This window comes from Bombina bombina, chromosome 1 (genome assembly GCF_027579735.1).
Source record: "Bombina bombina isolate aBomBom1 chromosome 1, aBomBom1.pri, whole genome shotgun sequence".
NCBI lineage: Eukaryota > Metazoa > Chordata > Amphibia > Anura > Bombinatoridae > Bombina > Bombina bombina.
In genome coordinates, this window is record NC_069499.1 from 1,172,404,219 (window position 1) to 1,172,424,910 (window position 20,692).

At 36.0% G+C, this 20,692-nt stretch overlaps 1 protein-coding gene across 1 annotated transcript in view; it reads left to right on the forward strand.

Moving 5' to 3' along the window:
• The window catches only part of ASIC2 (acid sensing ion channel subunit 2), a 796,537-nt gene that overhangs the window by 528,651 nt on the left and 247,194 nt on the right, over positions 1-20,692 (forward strand). Inside the window, exons 4-5 of the mRNA XM_053699697.1 lie at positions 2,098-2,248; positions 2,566-2,622. Coding sequence (XP_053555672.1) covers positions 2,098-2,248; positions 2,566-2,622 — 208 coding nt within the window. The remainder of the gene's footprint in view (positions 1-2,097; positions 2,249-2,565; positions 2,623-20,692) is intronic.

Here is a 20,692-nt window from a genome sequence, read left to right on the forward strand (position 1 = left end):
TGTTCCAGAGAACTTTGTTTGGGTAACAATGTATACAGACAATTTATATTGGAAGGCTAGCAGGGATACTTGCCTAGATGTGCTGATTGTCTCATTTTATGGTTCTTACTTTTTTGTAATGGAAGATTTTAATCTTACAGTTTTATCTCCACCATAACTTAAATGAATATTACAAAGTGTGTATATGTGTGTAATACTTTATTTTAATGTGTTTTGTGCAACTTGTTTTAACCCTTCAGGTCTCAAGCCAAGCTAAATATTCTAACGCAGTTTCAGCTTGCGCTTGAGTTCAACTTGTAGTACCAGCACAAGTTAGCGCAGTTTCGGCTTGCGCTTGAGTGCAAAATGTAACTTTCAACTTGTAGTATCAGCACAAATTAGCACGGTTGCGATATCCATTGAATGTATAGGTTGCGCTTGAGCAAAGTTCTCTTTACAAGAAAAAAGTTTACCATGATCTTGTAATATCAAAGATGCGCGCTAATAGTAGTGCGGTCCAGCGATATTGGTTATCGCATGCTATCATTAGCGCACCACATTGTAATCTAGCCTATAGTTAATGCAAAATCATATGATATAACAAATCAGAGTATATTGTTTTTGCATTAAAATGCTCTTTTAAGCACTCAGTACTCATACCCCACTCATCCTAATGATTTCCACAGCACTATGATAAGGGGAGGGCACCCCTAAAGTAATTAAATCTAAAGGAATTTTAATGTGAATACAAGTATTTGTTCCTTTCTATTATCCATTCACAGACAAAAAAAAATATTAGTGGTTTAAGCAGCAGGAAGGGTCAAATGTTTTTAAAAATGATGGAGAATTCCACTCATATGATATTGGAATGACATGTGACATCAGCTTGAGCTTGCAATATATGATTCTTGACTACCAAATATTTATATAAAGAGCACTAAGAAGTATGAATATATGTGAGATGAAAAGAACTGATTATCCAGACAGTGAAAATATTTTAGTTAGGGGCAAGCAGGGCTGCAAACACAGCCAGAGCATTGACATGACTACAACAAAGGTATGTGTAAGGAGAGTAAATACAAGAAGAGGGTTTGTTAAGAAGGGGGGGGGGGGGGGCTTTGTGCATGATCCTGCTATAAATGTACCTATATTTTCCAAAGATTCTTTAGTGGGTGTTCCTTCCTTTAAAATATATAGTTGCATGAAATGTCCAGCACTTGAAATCTTACAAAAAAAACCTCTTTCCAAAGATAAAAACACTTTGGAAACACACTTGAAATAAGGCTAAAGTAAATGTACTTAAAGGGACACTGAACCCAATTTTTTTCTTTCGTTATTCAGATAGAGCATGCAATTTTAAGCAACTTTCTAATTTACTCCTATTATCAAATTTTCATTCTCTTGTTATCTTTATTTGAAAAGCAAGAATGTAAGTTTAGAAGCCGGCCCATTTTATGAGAACAACATGGGTTGTTCTTGCTGATTGGTGGATACATTCACCCACCAATAAACAAGTGCTGTGCATTGTGCTGAACCAAAAATTGTCTGGCTCCTTAGCTTAGATGCCTTCTTTTTCAAATAAAGATAGCAAGAGAACGAAAAAAAATAATAGGAGTACATGAGAAAGTTGCTTAAAATTACATGTTCTATCTGAATCACGAAAGAAAAAAATTGGGTTCAGTATCACTTTAAGAGTAAAATAGTCACGTGTATGGTTTTGTTATAGAAAAGTTATCTTGCTGTATAGAATGGAAGGTGTCTCAGAGACCTCATAGTCAGAAAGTAGTAGTTGACCATTGGTGCTCCAGAATGATCCAAGGCATGGTCAGGGCAGGGCACGCTAACATTGCTAGAGAGCAACACATAATAGCACTGAAATTGTTAGTGTGACTGTAGACCTGAAGTGGTGTTAAGGCTAGAATAAAGGTATTACTAAATACATGTATATAGCACAATAAAGTAATTCTCACGCACATATATATCTCAAACATGTTGTCTAATGGACTTATATGGATAAAACAATCTACATTGCTATATATATACCTGTATATATATATATATATATATATATATATATATGAAATTCTGTTTTTTTTTTCCCTTCTATTTATATTACAGCTTACGTACCTTCCCTCACCATGGGGTCTATGCCGTTTTTCTGAGCTGGGCTCTGATTTCTTCCCGATTTACAGTGTTTCAGCATGTAGAATAGATTGTGAGACCAGATACATCGTGGAGAACTGTGGCTGCAAAATGGTGCATATGCCAGGTGAGCTTGTGAAAGGCTGTACATTGGGTGCTCATATGGATAGCCTTAAAATGTTTGTATATGTGTATAACAAAGAGAACCTAAAAGACATGTTCAGTAGGTACTTACTATGGAGATCCTGAGAAAGTCTGGTCAATTTGTGCACTAATCCTTAGTGAATGTAGGCCAGTGTGTAGAAAAACATTATATGGGTAAAAAGTATCTCAGGTCTCCCAGTTCAAGCTCTATTATTTGTTATATATTTTATGTAGGTGCTAGTAGTTTTCTTGAGTATTCTGGTATGATGAATAAAATAGCTTATGTTTTTGTTTCTTTAGGTGATGCCCCATTCTGCACTCCTGAGCAGTATAAGGAATGTGCCGAACCTGCACTCGGTAAAGTAACAATAACACAACACACATTAAGCCTGACTGCAGGACATTATGACATACTGGGGCATATCTATCAAGCTCCAGATAGAGCTTGAGGCCCCGTGTTTCTGGCGAGCCTGCAGACTCGCCAGAAACACCAGTTATGAAGCAGCGGTCTAAAGACCGCTGCTCCATAACCTGTTCGCCTGCTCTGAGCAGGCAGACAGACATCGCCGCAATTCAACCCGATCGAGTATGATCGGGTTGATTGACACCCCCTGCTGGTGGACGATTGGCCGTGATTCTGCAGGGGGCGGCGTTGCACCAGCAGCTCTTGTGAGCTGCTGGTGTAATGCTGAATACGGAGAGCGTATTGTTCTCCGTATTCAGCGAGGTTTGGCGGACCTGACCCGCACTGTCGGATCAGGTCCGCCAGACTTTGATAAATAGAGGCCATTGTGTCTAAATAGGCTTAGATTTATTTTTCACTTCATTTAAAGACAAATGAAGATCTCACATTGTTATCAATGGAAAAGAGTATCACATGCATTTTAAAGGAAAACTAGTTATAGAAAGACTGCTAACCATATTTACTATACACAGTAGTTGAATATTGCTTTATCTTCTGTAGTCTTACATTTGAAGACTTGACTTCTCTCTTTATTGAATGCAATGGCCAAAATTCAGTTGTACAGGTACTGAATGGTTAAAAAGAATCTAGTTTATTTATAGTATTGGAGGTTAGAGGGGCTTTGAGCTTTCTAAGCTTTGTTGTATTTATTGTTCATTCAAATAATAATATTAATGTCTAAAACCTGCCATTTTCAATAGACAATAAAAATGTTTGGCTCTCCATGACTGAAAATATTATTTTACTTGTTTGAAGAGCAATGACTCACATAGTGCATGTAGTGTAGGGTTGCCAACCAGCCTGTATTTTATCATCATGACTGATATTTTTAAAGTTTAGGTTAAAAGTTGAAAATAAAGATTAAATATAGAAATAAAGACACTACCAAGTGCGTTAGAATTTTATTATAAACAAATGATCATTTATAACCAGTCCTAGCATCTTTAGTTCTTGATTTATGTTGTATAATTATTCATACAAATGAATGCTAATTAGCATGGCCTAGATTTCTTTTCCAGAAAAGGTAACAACCTTAATTTAGTGTCACACGCTAACTGCAATGTTATGTACCTTTTGTGACATTTTACTGTGCATTACCTGGCTCTCTTTAGATTTTTCATTAATTTTGAGAGTTCACCATAAAAGGCAGCTCTTTACAAAGTTCATAAGGAAAAGAACAGATGGTATTATGTCAGGATATTACAAAAGATTTATCTTAGTTCAGATATTTTTTGTTTTCTTACCAACTGTATTGCAATCCAAGTGAAACACATCTGTAGAAATATGTTAATATGAAGGGCCACACTGTGATCCCTGCGTATCATTAAGAAAACATGTGTTAGAGGATAACTGTCAGAGTTACATGGACAGGCAGGACTGTTGGTTAGCATGGAACAGTATATGTGCCAGGTTTTAGTTGGTAAGCTTCCTTAAAGGGACACTAAATGCTAAATTAATTTCATGCACCTCCCTCTAAGGGAACCTAGGTTACACTGCTGGTATCTGAAGGTCAGCACTGGAATGTAGGGAACAATTTCAACATGGTAGCACCAATGACTAGAGGGAGGCAAGAAATAACCTTAATACAATGCTTATAAATTGTATTTATTGTTTAATGTTCCTTTAACCCCTTGGGCCAAATGGACATAGATATACATCATGCGGTACATAGCCTATCATACTACATAACAAAGATGTATGTCCATACTGCTGGAAGCACAAGCACTCTCGGTTGTCAAGTACCTAAGATGATGGTGATGATTGAGGATGGGGGGAGCTGTTTGGGAGGGATCAGGGAGTGGGAGGTGTCAGGTCGGTAATCCCTGAATTACTATACTCTTTTCCTTATCAGCTAACTAATTAGCCCCTTCATTGCCTGGAATTTCAGAAGTGAGATGCACAGCTGCAATAAGCAGCCTTCTAATTACCAAAAAAGCAATGGCAAAGCCATCTATGTCTGCTATTTCTGAGCAAAGGGGATCTCAGAGAAGCTTTTACAATCATTTGTGATTGCACAAGTGGTATGTAAATAATTCAGTTTTTTAAAAAGTTAACAATTTTTTTTATATGATCACATTTGGCAGGGGAAATATATATATATAAAAAAAGGCTTAGGTCAATACCTTGGGTTGTTTACTTTAAAATTATTGATAGTTTTTGAAAGGTAAATAAAAAGTAAAAAAAAACAAAGCTCTATTTCTGTTTAAGTAGAGTGATAGCCAAAATACAAAAAAATCTCCAGTATTTTGGACAAATTTTTCTCTAAAATTCCCGGTAGCGAAGGGGTTAAATAATGGTGTTTTCAGAGAATACTAAACACATGAAATCTAAAGGAGATAAATAAAAGGGAGTTTAACATGTAAACAGTTTTTTAGGCAGATGTAAAAGGTAATTTTGGAGATTCTTTGCTTAGCGGTTACAAAACATGAAAAATCTAAATAATTCCAGTCAATGTTTTGGTGCCAACATGCACTTATTTTAGAAATATGAGAAATGTGTGTATTGTAGCTTTTAAAAGTCTTGGATTGCAGCTTGTTTCTATTATCTAAATTATCCCACTGTAACTGAATAGTTGAAATACATACAATATAATATAATAAAATGTAATATACCGTAGATACTCGAGTATAACGCAAGATTTTTGAGACATAAAATAAGATACAAATTGGAAGGGTCGCAGTATATTCGAGACATTTCATTTCATCTGATTTGATGCTGCCTTTAAGATGTGCACTAAACATGTCCAAAACATTATCAAGCCAGAATTTCACTCTGTCTTTGTCCATCCAGCCTTTTGGTTGAACTCTAACGATGAGAGATGGGAATTTCACATTTTTGCGGGAGAGTTTTTCACTTAAAAATAACCAGTGTTTTCAGTTTTGTGTCATCAGCCATGCAGGACAGAACGACTGTGAAGTGAGTTTTCTCGTGACCGGTTTCCTGCTGAAGCTACAAAATTCAAATTAACACCAACCTCACCAGACTTCTTGAGTTTCAATGCTTGGAGACATACAGCATATATCAGATAAAGTTTATTCCAGTTTTGGATATTACGGTACAGAGATCAGATTACCGTACTGTACACAGACTACTGAAATTTTCTTTAATTACCGTAAACCGTAAAAAAATGAATTAAAAAAGACTATGCTCTTCATATGATGCGTCATTTAAGCTAAATGTTATCAAAGTGGCCGAATCAAGCAATAATTATGCTACTGCGCGTCAGTTTGGTATAGCAGAGAGTACAGTTCGTGACTGGTGTAAAAAGAAAAAAGAACTAGAAATGATGCCGCGGACTAAGAAGGCCTGCAGAGGGTTATCATCTGCATATCTAAAACTGGAATCAACTTTATATGATTTGGTCATGGGGCACAGAAATAATGGCTATGTCATTTCACTAACAGCTATACGTCTCCAAGCATTGAAACTCAAGTCTGGTGAGGTTGGTGTTAATACGAATTTCGTAGCTTCAGCAGGATGGTGTATATGCTTTATGGAATGGCATAATTTAACGTTATGCCAAAGAACAGATCTATCTCAGAAACTGCCAAAGGATCTCAAAGCAAAAGTTGACAGCTTTCACATATTTATTCTTAAACTTCGTCGGCAACACATCTATGAGCTTGGTCAGATTGGCAACATGGATGAAAAACACATGATGTTTGATTTGCCTGGAAATCATTCTGTTCATACCAAAGGAGAGAAGACTGTTCTCGTGAAGACAACCGGTCACGAGAAAACTCACTTCACAGTCGTTCTATCCTGCATGGCTGATGGGACAATACTGGAACCACTGATTATTTTTAAGCAAAAAACTCTCCAGAAAAATGCAAAATTCCCATCTGGTGTCATCGTTAGAGCTCAACCAAAAGGCTGGATGGACAAAGACGGAGTGAAATTCTGGCTTGATAATGTTTGGTGCCATCGACCTGGCAGTCTGCACTGCAAAAGAGCATTACTGGTGTGGGATATGTTAAGTGCACATTTTAAAGACAGCATCAAATCAGCTGTCAGCAATAAGTGCGCTGACATTGCCGTTATTCCAGGTGGATTGACATCTAAACAAGCCATTTAAAGACAGACTTCGCCAGATGTGGGCCGATTGGATATTCTCTGATGCGGTAACAACAACCAAGTCTGGCCTGCCTCAGAGACCAGATATCACTGTTGTTTTTTTGTTGGATTAAAGACGCCTGGGAATCAATGCTGCCAGAAGTGATCCAGAAATCCTTCTCTAAATGTGGCATAAGCAATACCATGGATTGGACCGAAGATGATGCCATCTATGAAGATGGAGTATGAGACAGATGATACTGTTGATCCTTATCTTGATACTGCAGAATCTCAAGATGTCATAATTGCACTGTTTGCAGAAGAGGATTCGGACACTCACTTCAAAGGATTTTAATATTCAGTACCGGTAGGCCTACCGGTAATTGGTAGTTTACTATACTCTTTTGTTACTGTTTACCGTATGCAACAATTACGGTATGTACCGTAAAATTGTGTTTTCATACTTTGATATTAAAATTTACTGTTTACTTTTTTGCTCTGTAAAATTGTGTTTTCCATTCTTTGATTTATACTTTTTTGCTCCTCAAGTTATACTCGCGTCTTGAACTTTTCTCCCTTTTCCAGATTATAGCTATCCCCTCCCGTTATACACGAGTGGCGTTATACTCGAGTATCTACGGTATATAATATAAGGATACTGTGGAAAAAATACATTATTTTTTAAATTAGTTTGTATGGCATATGTTTGCTTATAATATGCATGTTATGTTATAAATATATCATGTGTATAACATTTATATAATATGTTTCTTATTGCCAAAGTTAATGTGGTATGACATTCGGAGCCACCATATTGTACATAACAATTTGTTGTGGAAACAGTTATCAGTAAATATTTTTTTTTATGTAATTGTAATGTATATTTATATATATTTTATAATCTCCTAAAATGCATAGAAAAATATTTCAACGCATATCCCCTGTTATCGTTCAGCTCCTAATGGTTTATCAGACATCCAAGACCATCTGAGTAGGAAACTTGTTGCATACTTAGTTCCCATTTATGCAGACAAAACCTTAGGTTGTGATAAATAATAAATAGTTACAAGTATACATCTTAAATGCTAATATTTGATCCATATACGATATTAAATTGTTATAATTAATTACTACGTTTATGAGGGCTACTTTTACACACATCCCTTGTTTTTTTGTGAAACAAGTTTAAAAAAAACAAACTTATTTATAAGGTTGTTAAAACATTTTTTTTTAAATGTGTGTGTGTTTACTATATAATAATTAAAACTACCTTTATGAGAGCTACTTTTACACACATCCCTTGTTTTTTTGTGAAACAAGTTTAAAAAACCAAACTTATTTATAAGGTTGTTAAAACATTTAAAAAAAAAAAAAATAAGTGGGTGTGTTTTACTATATAAAATATGTTTTACTGTTTATTTACTGTATATATTTTACATTCCAATGTTCTTCACATAGTAAAAAATCTTCTTAGTATTTTTTTTTTTAAAGTTTTTTATTGAGGTTATGCCATGTATAAAATACCATACAACATAAGAAAAAATACAACATCAGTGTCACATTTACAATAGTTATTCTTATACATGAAATAACAATGTGGTAGAAAGCTAGGTATATATCAAGAACCTCTATTTTATTTTTTATTGCTTATATTCTTCAATTATTTCCTCAAGAGCGCAAGCGGCCACATTTGGACCAGTAAAAGCAAATGTTATCTAGAGGAAAGATAGCGAATGTATTGGACACTTATGGTCCCATACATATAATGTAAAGAGTAAATTATCAACTGAAATTTTTATTTTCAAAAATATAAGGGGGGGGGGGGTAGAAAATTCAGCGGATAAGCACCGCTTTTCAAATATAGGGTAGTATGGGGGGGGGTGGAGCCATAGGTAAGGGTTACAAAAGAAATATAATGGGACCTTCAAGATGAGGGAAGGTTGAAAGTATAAAACATAAAGGGCCCCTCTCTATTAGAAGGGTAAAACTAAATAACATATCTGTTATTAAATTATTTAGTGGGTGATATTATTAGGAGAGAAATATTTCCCGTTAATTTGGCCCTGAGCATTTAAAGAAGGAGCTCTAAGGTTATGGGAAGGGTTTCAAAATAGATAACTCCCACATCGTGAGTTCCAAATGTTTAGAGGAATGGACAGCTACTGCTGGAGTGTTATATAACTAACTTAATGGCGTCAAATTTAGCCAAAATATATTAGTTTAAGTTCACTTAACTCTGTAATGGCGGTGACTCTATAGTGTATACTGCCTATAAATAAGGTATCATGTAGCTTGTAGGTATAAGGTACTGGATGATCAAAAATGCTGCTGTAGCACTACATAAGTAAATAACCTACAAACATGTAAATTTACATATTCCCTAATAGTGAGATATCTAGAAGCTAGGTTGGGGCCCATACTAAACATATATAGGAAAGTATATCTAATGAAAAGCAGAGAAGGTGCCTTAATACCACAATAGGTGAAAGATATCTATGGGTCCAATCTGAGATATATTGACTCTCTCAGGTATACAGAGGAGCAAGTGAACATTAGTTATTATCTACAAAAAATGTCACCCCGTCTAGCCTCAAACATTGCCTCAAGGGAAAATGTGTACTAAAGGGAATAACTTCTCTATTTATAGATGTAGTGCAATATATAGTTAGGTTATGAAGCCCTGGGGCTTAATTGGGAACACACTCATCTCAAATGAAAGTGGTGTAATACTTAAATCCGGTATTATAAGAAATAACAGATGGGATGATATACCTATAGGTCATATAGGTGTAGAATTCAGATGCTAAGCTAACTCATCCAATATGATAAATGTACAATACCCAAAGCTGGAGCTGGAACACATCGCATACAGAAAAACTATGAGTGAGTACTGTTATGCAAAGTGTTACCTTACAGCACACAACATATGAACTTCGGTAATACGATAATTTTTATATATCTCATTAAACATCATATAGTTGGTTTATATAAATGCCCCTCAATTCAGGACTGATAACAGTATGGATATGCACAAAAATCATTGCATCTAAGATCAGTTTAGTGCAAATATAAACTTAATAAGCTAAACATAAGGTAAAGGTTTAGGTGGATGGAGTCTATATGTAAAAGGGTATATAAGGAACCTAGGAAATATGCACAGTGCAGGCTGTAATATTAGCTAAACATCATATACTCATTGACTTCAGAAGTCCATTAAAAAGACATTGAATTATAATACCTCTGACGCAGGGTAGCGCCTGAAATAGCTGTCTCATGTGAACAGAGGGTGCTCCTGCTAAGTAATATCAAACAATAATGATCTGTGCTGTACTGCTAGAGAAGCCAGCAGAAAACATTGAGGAACCTGCAAAATTAGAAAAATAACTTTAAACAGTTAGTGTTTAGTGCAGGTGTTTGTAGTCCCACATATATCTATTAAGTCAAACAATAATGAACTGTGCTGTGCTGTCATACAAGCCAGCAGAAAACATTGAGGAACCTGCAAAGTTGGATGAATAACTTTAAACATTTAACGTTCAGTATAGGTGTTTGCAGTCTCATATATAGCTATGAAATATACCAGAGATAATTTGCCATATATTGCGACTCCGTCTTTCTCCTCAGAAGACTTTACCCTATGCCGGATCGACTGAGCAGGTCTCCATTGGGAAAATTAATAAACCGGCTCAGACATAGTCTTCCAAACTGTTTCAGACCATTAATGATCTCTGGATAGGAGCTGTAAATTTGGTCTGGTAGCCTGCAAGGTAGTACCCAGAGCTTGAGCATTAAGCGGGCAGTTAGATAGGTCAGAGTATAGCGTAGGAGTATGGACCCAGGTACCTGTCCCGCTGTAAGAAACTGTGTTGACACCAAGCCCGGCTGACATAAAAAGTGGTTTTCGCTCTTTCCACACAGTATGCCATCACGATATGGCCAGAGTGTGACATCAGTCACCCCAAATTGCAGACAACTAGAGTACTCACAGTCCGGAGGTAATTTCAGCTGTAGCGGCACAGATCCTGTCTCCGCTATCGTAATTTCTGCAAGCACGTTGCGACTCTGCTGTTCAGACACAGATACCCGTGTCTCCGTCGGTCTGCCATAGATGGGATCTGAAGTACTCAGGCGGTGAGCATAGATCTCTTGAATATGCAAGGCCTCAGTGTTCGCACCGTCTCCATCCGCCTTCAAAGTTCAATAACATCTGACGGATGGTATCATTATCTGCCTCCATAATCATGGTGCAATAAAGTAGCGGCTGTACGCCCAAGACAGGCAGGATCCAATACTCGGATAAATTAGTGAGATCCAGTCACAAAAGTTTAGCTTAGGGCACACCAAATTCTTGAAGTATAGTTGCAGCAAAACTCATCTCATAGTTGTCGGGGACATTAGATTAGGAACTGTTCAGCTTTGTAGGTCATTTCTGATACCTGTATGGCAGATTTTGTTGTTTAAACCAGAAAGATAGTGGGAGCTCATCTCCGACATGACTGCTCTCCTTCTTAGTATTTTTAAATATCTATTCCTATATATTTCTGTATATATCTATACATGTACATATGAATTGATACATTTATATATCTGTATATATCTATAAATTTATATATTAATATTGATATATCGGTATATATATATATATATATATATATATATATATATATATATATATATATATATATATATATATATATATAAACACAGCTGGGGTGTGCACTCTCACTCAGTCAAACAGCTGCCAGGGTGCTAGTGAATTTTAATAGCTACAAACAAAAAACTTGCACTCTCTGGTCATTTCAAAAGTAATTACTTTTGAAATGACCAGAGAGTGCAAGTTTTTTGTTCGTATCTATATATATATATATATATATATATATATATATATATATATATATATATATATATATATATATATATATATATATATATAAAAAAAAACATTTTCTTCTATGTGAAAAACATTGGAATGTAAAATATGCACAACTACCTTAGGATTGTTTCACTGTAGGTCTAATGTGGTGTCGGGTTAGCACTCGAGCATAGGTTTATGTAGGGAGAAGAAGTTTTTGCGGTCATGATATCCAAAGTCCTGAAGTTTGAGCGCACCAGCTTTCATTCGCATGCAAAACATATTACTTTCAACTTGTAATACGCTCAATAACCCGTGTTAAAAGTTTACTGCCATCAGTGTTTGGCCGCAAGCGAAATCGCCTAATAGAGCGCCACTTGTAATATGGCGTTGTATTTGTGAAGTGCCGTCTGCTATGAGTTATAATTAATTCAACAAATTTGCATTTCAAACTTCTCTTTGTATTTAATTTAATGGCTCACGTCCAGCGGGTTAAAATAACTTTTGGAATTTCTACTGACACTCATTTGGAAAGTATGTATTTAAAATTGTATGGAATATCTAAATGCTATACAAGTGAATAGTATACGTTTATTTTAGTTTCCAGTAATGTTTTTTTTTTTAAATTTATTTAATGGGATGAAATTTCTAAAGTTCTGGGTGCCATACCCATGTCTCTCTCAGGCTTTCAAAATTGAGAAGCACTTTATGGGGGGTAGTTATCAAGCCGTCAACCTCAAATACGCTGGAATTCCACAGCGTATTTGTGGCGAGGCTGATACGCCTTAGTTATCAAAGGCTACAGACCGGCAAAAGTAGAATTTTGTGACGTAAGCTTCGATCCGCCGGACTCAGTCCGACACAGATCGATTCTTACGTCACTCCAGATGTTCCGCACACAAGTGCGGCACAATCTCACTACTTTTGCTAGTTATCAAAAAACTAGCAGGTATGCTCGGCACTTTTACGGCCCAGCGTACCTGGTTTTCAAACCGCCACCCCTGGAGGCAGCGGATCCCATAGGAATCAATGGGAGTCTGACCATAGCGAAAGTACAAGTTCGCTGCTGACAGACATCCCATTCATTCCTATAGGAGATGTCTGCACCTAACACCCTAACATGTACCCCGAGTCTAAACACCACTAATCTGTCCCCCCTACACCGCCGCTTCTAAATAAAGTTATTACCCCCTAAACCGCCGCTCCCAGAGCCCACCGCAAGCTATAATAAACTGATTAACCCCTAAACCGCCGCTCCAGGAGCCCACCGCAAGCTATAATAAACTGATTACCCCCTAAGCCGCCGCTCCCGGAGCCCACCGCAAGATACTCTATACATATTAAGCCCTAAACCGCCGCTCCCAGAGCCCACCGCAACTATAATAAATGTATTAACCTCTAAACCGCCGCTCCCTGAACCCGCCGCAACCTATATTAAACTTATTAACCCCTAATCTGCCCCCCCTACACCGTCGCCACCTATAATAAATTTATTAACCCCTATCCTGCCCCCCACTACGACGCCGCCACTGTAATAAAATTATTAACCCCTAAACCTAAGTCTAACACTAACCCTAACGCCCCCCTAACTTAAATATTAATTAAATAAATCTAAATAATATTTCTATTATTAACTAAATTGATCCTATTTAAAACTAAATACTTACCTTTAAAATAAACCCTAATATAGCTACAATATAAATAATAATTATATTGTAGCTATCTTAGGATTTATTTTTATTTTACAGGCAAATTTCAATTTATTTTAACTAGGTACAATAGCTATTAAATAGTTATTAACTATTTAATAGCTTACCTAGCTAAAATAAAGAGAAATTTACCTGTAAAATAAATCCTAACCTAAGTTACAATTACACCTAACACTACACTATACTTTAATAAATTATTCCTATTTAAAACTAAATACTTACCTGTAAAATAAACCCTAAGATAGCTACAATATAAATAATAATTATATTGTAGCTATCTTAGGATTTATATTTATTTTACAGGTAACTTTGTATTTATTTTAGCTAGTTAGAATAGTTATTAAATAGTTATTAACTATTTAATAACTACAAAGAGAAGAAATCACTTAGCGCCTACTACCAAAAGAACCCTTGGCTTTGATATGTGACCCCTAGTAGTCAAATGAGTTATAAGCAAAATCAGAAATTATCAAAGCGCCAGCGGACCGGCTGGGTTCAGAATGTAAAACCAAATCCTTTACAATGTGGTTTAAACATATGATTTATTACAAATTTAAAACAAATTTAAAAACAGATTTAAAACATAAATTCTTTACAATACTTTCAGGATTGTTTTGAAGTATACGTATCTAAACTTGGTACATATATAAGGTGGTTTTTGGTTGTGCACAATACTTGATGAGAATAAAAATGCCTTGTTATAATACAAAAATACCAAAAGCAGTCTGTTTTTCTATGTTATATGAAATCCTTAGGTATGTTAAAAAGTGAATCCCTCAAGTTTGATAGCTTGAAATCCTCCGAAGGCTGAAGTTTGATAGCTTGAAATCCTCCGAAGGCTGAATATAAAATTGTTAATAAATGGAAATAAACATAATCGGAGAACAATCCTAAACTGGTGCTTATCAGATAAAATAATTTAACCGGATGGACAAGGTATATATCACACTTCTGTAGGAGTATACACCGATCTTATAGTAGCGCTACCCACTATATTTATCAGAACAACCCACAATAGTTATCAAAACAATCCACAGGTTATGCATAAAATTGTGTGATTATATAGCAATATTAGCTTCCATACATGTTTGTGTATTATAGTGTTTGTTAGACACTTGTATCAGATCCCTAAGGTTATAAGTGACCAGAGTGAGACCGGTCAACTGTACCTTTAAAGGATCAGTGACCGTTCTCCGCTAGCGAAGAAGATAAAGGATGCGTGTTCTATTTGGGTGACTGTGTGACAGGTCAAAATGTGAAAACAAAAGAATGAAAAATCAACAAAGGAAATATACGTCGCTGTGCTGACTTTAACAGTACAAAACTTCTAAAATAAAAATATCAAATCCGTGTTCAAGTGATATCACATAGGTGTAGGGTGCAGAAATTTCAATACAAACTGCAAGGTTTCTTGAATATGAACTGTGCCATACAGTCCCAGTATTTTAGAAAACTATGTAAAAGAGATTTTTGGGTGTCTTTTAAAAAGTGCTGAAATCAAACTAAATCCTAAAGTAGTGCCTTATATGTCACTAGTGACCAACATGATTGCAACCAACATAATGCTTTGAGTGAAAAAATAGAATGAAAAAATGAGCAAATGAAAAAAGTAAAAAAGTAAAAAAGTGAAAAAACTAAAAAAGTGAAAAAACTAAAAATGTGTTACACAAAGTCTTCGTTAAAAATCAAAGTTCTAGTGTTTCCAAATGTGGGTGATTCGTTTCTTCTATGTACTTTATCAGTTTATGTGGAATATATAGTTGCCTGCAGTGGGGGTTTGGGCTTCAACGTCAATAGACGATTTTCAGCTCCAGCGTCACTCAAGTTATTACTTCCTTCTGCCAAAAGAAATAATAATAGTGCAGATTGTTTTTCTAATGTATAAATAAATGGAATGCTACTCACCAGTCGACGCGTTTCGGTCCAACATAGACCTTTTTCAAGACTGGTTTAGTGTTAATCTAAGGGTCTTTAAATACCTTATTCCAATAATGCCCGTATACCGATACCGGAATCAGTTTCTTAATACTTCCGGTTCATATGGCTTATAGTATTAATTTTAATTTTAATTTTAATTTAATTTTGCGATCTTCTCTGCTAATGTTATGTTTTATCTTACCATAGAGCTAGTTATATTTTATCTTGCCATAGTCTTTAGAGCTAATCGGTACTTTATACACTTCTATTTTTCAATGTATTTAGTCCGATATTTCCCTAATCTTATTGGTCAGCGCTATGTGTTAAGTCCGATATTTCCCTGATCCTATTGGTTAGTCCGACATTCTCCTGATCCTATTGGTTAGCGCTCAAACTTTTTTCTAATTTGCTCAAACTTTGGAGGTGTGTAAGCTGTATTGAACCTTATTGGTTTATTATTCTGTATTGGAGGCTGTGTATGTTGTGTTTTGCCTTATTGGCTCATAGTTCTGTATATCTTAGGAAAACATAATCTAAGGTTCCAGCCCATTTCTTAAAGTTTTATGTATTGGAGTACTGTTTATATTCCTAATTTCATTCCTATTATAGTGGAAAGATTGAAAGCTCTCGAATTAATCCAAACTTGTATTGCTGCAATTACGCACACTTTGATTGGTATTCTAATGTAGTCGTATGTTATTCTTGGTGTTGATTTGATATTAAGAAATTGGATCGCTTATGTGTCCTAGTTTTTCGATTAGTTTAATAAACTCTATTGTTAGACATTTCTTCAATCTGATGCTTCATATGTTCTCTATGTCTATTACTGTATATTTTTCTTTCTTTGCGTTTGTAAATGTTAGGATTGTGAAAGCCTTCCTACCTAATATGTACAATGGTATTTGAAGACCAAAGGGGAATCGATTTATAACTTTTTGGTTCTATATACATGATCGTAATTTTTGATCTGTATTGCGTTTCCTGATTATTTTTATCATTAGTGTTAGCCTTTGTTGATTTCAATACATTCACTACCATTCTTAGAGATTTGATTTCCATTAAGAACCCATTGCCGACGTTAGTATCTTGATTGTCAAATTGTTGGTTATTTCAACCACTAAATAACAAATAACACATTTGTGAAATAGAATGTGTCTTGGATGAACTATTTCACATATTTTCCGATTTTTCGGGGGAAACATTTTTCTTCTGTTTCTAAAATTAATTGGGGGATATTTGATTATACATATATATCAGTATAAAGGTAAGTGAGGGGATATTTAAATATACATATATATCAGTATGGGGGTCATTTTCGCCTCTTCTTAATAAGGGGATATTTAAATATATATCAGTATGGAGTCGTTTTCTACTTAGTGGCCTAGTTATGTGTTTTCTTATGTGCCTTAGGTCTTCCTATCGCAACCATGAGTTTAGCTTTCGTTCTCTATTAGACGGTAATGGTTTGTGAGGCTCATAGTAGGCCCTTAGATCTTTTGTAATTTGTGAGCCTTTTATATAGGCCCTAACTGTGATACAGATTTACATTGCGTGATATAGATTAATCTGAATTCAGGTTAAGTCCCATACATGATGTTAGTTATGAGTCTTTTTTGAATTCTTTGATATTTCTGTAATAAGAAATACTTCATAACTGTGCTCTCAGATATGGAGACTTTTATATAGAATGAGAGGAGGATTTCTATGGTAGAGAAGTTCTTTATGGTTGTGTTCTCAAAGGTTAAGATATTTATAAAGGATGAATTAGAGATGCAATCTTCTTGTTTTCTGGTCCAAAATCGAATTATAATTTTGTCTTCTGTGGGAGATCTTTTTAGTTAGAAGGGGAGAGTCCTGTTGTTCCAGTCTGGTCTCCGCCAAGGGGAGGATGCTGTTGTTCCTGTCTGGTCCTCTATCGCCGTTACATAGATGATATCATACTGATCTGGAAAGGATCTCAAGAAGACCTGGAATACACCATCAATGTTATGAACCAGAATGAAGCGAATCTGCACTTCACATACGAGTGGAGCCGAACATCACTAACATACCTAGATCTGAACATAGAGGTGAAAAATGGTGCCATTGAAACATCAACACACTTCAAAAAGGTGGACAGTAATAACTACGTCCACCAAACTAGTTGTCACCACAGAAATTGGAAGAACAACATCCCGAAAGGACAATTCCTGAGGATGAAGAAGAATTGCTCGGACCCCCAGAAATGGGAGGAGCAAACACAAACTATAAAAAATTAATTCTTGGAGAGGGGGTATAAGGAGGAACTTCTGGATCAAAAAAGGAAATCGGCTGTTTTGAACAGCCAATAGGATTTCAGAAGCTCTCATCCTATTGGCTGATTTGAATTTGAAGAATCAAATCAGCCAATAAGAATCCAAGGTGCACCATTTTGAAACGGCTATCTTGCATTCAACTTCAGTGTACGGAGGTGACCGTATGAAGAGTACGCTCCACGCAGGATGTCTTCGCTGTCAAGAATAGCTCCGCTCCCCCGGGATGAAGATAGAAGACGTCCCCGAGATGGATGAAGGTGTCGCTGCCTGGATGAAGGGTTTTCTTGGGTGTTTTTTTTTTTAAATTAGAGATAGGCAAATTGTAAAAGAGTTGATTGCCCTTTTAAGGGTAGTGTAAAAGAGCTGAATGTTCTTTTAAGGCCAATGCCCATACAAATGCCCCTTTAGGGGCAATGGATAGTTTAGGATTTTTTAGAGTTGTGTTTTTTTTATTTTGTGGGGTTGGTTGGGTGGTGGGTTTTTCTGTTGGGGGGACTTTGTATTTTTTTACAGGTAAAAGAGCTGTTTAACTTAGGGCAATGCCCTACAAAGGGCCATTTTAAGGGCTATTGGTAGTTTATTGTAGGTTAGGGGGTGTTTTTATTTTGGGGTGGCTTTTTTATTTTTATAGGGCTATTAGATTAGTTGTAATTGTTTATTATTTGTGATAATTTTGTTTATTATTTTTTGTAAGCTTAGTGTTTTTTATTTTTTGTAATTTGGTGTTTATATTTTTTGTAATTTTAATTTTTTTAATTTTTTTTTCGTAGTGTTTTTTTTTAAATTTGTAATTTAGGTTTTTAATTGGTAGTATTTTTTATTTTATCAGAATAGTTATGTTAGGTTAATTTATAGTTTAATGTTAGCTTTATTTTTATTTCACAGGTAAGATTTTATTTATTTAAATATTGTTATATTGTAATTTAAAGTTAGGGGGTGTTAGGTTTAGGGGTTAATAGTTTAATTTAGTGTTTTGCGATGTGGGGGGCAGCGGTCTAGGGGTTATAAGGTTTAGTTTAGTAGTTACGATGTGGGGGCTGGAGGTTAAGGGGTTAATACTTGATTACAGTGTTGGCGATTTGGGGGGCCGGCGGTTTAGGGGTTAATAGGTTTATTTAGGTATCGCAATATCGGGGAGCGACAGATTAGGGGTTAAAAACATTTATTAGTGTTGGCGATGTCGGGGAGCGGCAGTTAGGGGTTAATATATTTCAATAGTGTTGGCAATGTGGGTGGGCAGCAAATTAGGGGTTAATAAATGTATTTTATAATTGCAATGTGGGTGGGCAGCAGATTAGGGGTTAATAGGTAGTTTATGTGTGTTAGTGTACTTTGTAACAGTTTAGTTATGAGGTTTGTATAAGATTTTTGTCTCGCAAAATCCATAACTACTGCTCTCAGATGTCGGTATGGCTCGTGTCTGTATAGGCTGTAGCTCAAGCATTTTAGCCGGACCACAAACCTGTAATACCGGCGCTATGAAAATCCCACACAAAAAAAACCTATTTTTTTTCTGAGTGCGGAATGGACGTTGAATTACAGGCTAAAATGCTTACGGTATAGCTATACAGACACGACTCGCAATTTGCGTTCCTGGCCATTCCAGCGTAATAAACAATTTTTCAGCGTTAAAAACCGCACCGCACCGTAACGCAAAACTCGTAATCTTGCCGTATGTGTTTTATATTTTAAATATGCATGGATTATGCCCATGGGATCATTTGCATTTAAATAAGTGAAAACGGATGTAGTACTGATTTGCAACCACAAGATTTCACTAATATGCTAAAAATGCTCCCTTGGTAACAGGTAACAGGGGAAGGTATAAAAGGCACAAACCTGTCTTTAATCAAACATACATGACTAATGGCCTAGCAGTGGCCTGCAATGTTGTATCTGTTTCTTTGGACCCAATGTAACCAATAAAGGTCTATTTTGCCAATTTGGAGGCTGGAATATTCTGTTATGTTGTTTGGATAAGAGCTGGCAAGTCTGTGATTCCGTGCCCCAAGTAAGAGAAGTTTACTGTTTTCCACCCCTTTTGAAAGCTAAAATCTATGCTGCCCATGCATCATAAGGTGTGAGTTTCAGATATCTGATCCTATCATTTTCCAGTACGAGGATGGTGCTATCCTTTGCATTGTGATTGTTCTGATATTGAAAAATGTGTATTGGGAGCTGAAAAACACAATTGACTAGATAGGAATTGACAGCTTAGTTTGTAAGGTTTTGAAACTGTTTTTGATGTTTCATTATCCTAAAACTTATATGTGCCAAGAAGTGGTTACAAGATAGATGTGACTCCATTGATTATAATAGAACATAACTCACAACTTGAAGCTTTGATGAGTGCTGTGTACAAATCTCTTTGAATTGTGCAATTGTCACATCATGGCAAGTTCCTGTGAGATATTATTTTACAAACTGGTTTTCATTTAATTTAGACCATTGATTAATAGTTTTCAAGTACCTGACTGCCAGCTCTAGGTGAATTATGATATGCTATTTTTGCTGTTTTTATATATTTTTAAAAATGTAACTACAAATTTACCCCTAGATTTAGAGTTTTGTCGGTAAAAACTCGCAGAGCTAACGCTCCTTTTTTTCCAGCGTACCCTTAAGCCAATGCTGGTATTACGAGTTTTCTGAATGGCTGCGTTAGCCTCAGAAAAGTGAGCGTTGAGCCAAATTTAGCTCCACATCTACTCTCAATACCAGCGTTGCTTACGGTAGCGGTAAGATGGAAAAACGTGCTTGTGCACGATTTCCCCATTGGAAACAATGGGGCTGAGCTGGTTGTAAAAAAACCTAACACCTGCAAAAAAGCAGCGTTCAGCTCTTAACACAGCCCCATTGTTTCCTATGGGGAAACACTTTCTAAGTCTACACCTAACACCCTAACATGAACCCCAAGTCTAAACACCCCTAATCTTACACGTATTAACTCCTAATCTGCCGCCCCTGACATCGTCGCCACCTGCATTATATTATTAACCCCTAATCTGCCGCTCCGGACACCGCCGCCACCTTCATTATCCCTATGAACCCCTAATCTGCTGCCCCCAACATCGCCGACAGCTACATTATATTTATTAACCCCTAATCTTCCGCCCCAACGTCGCCACCACCTACCTACACT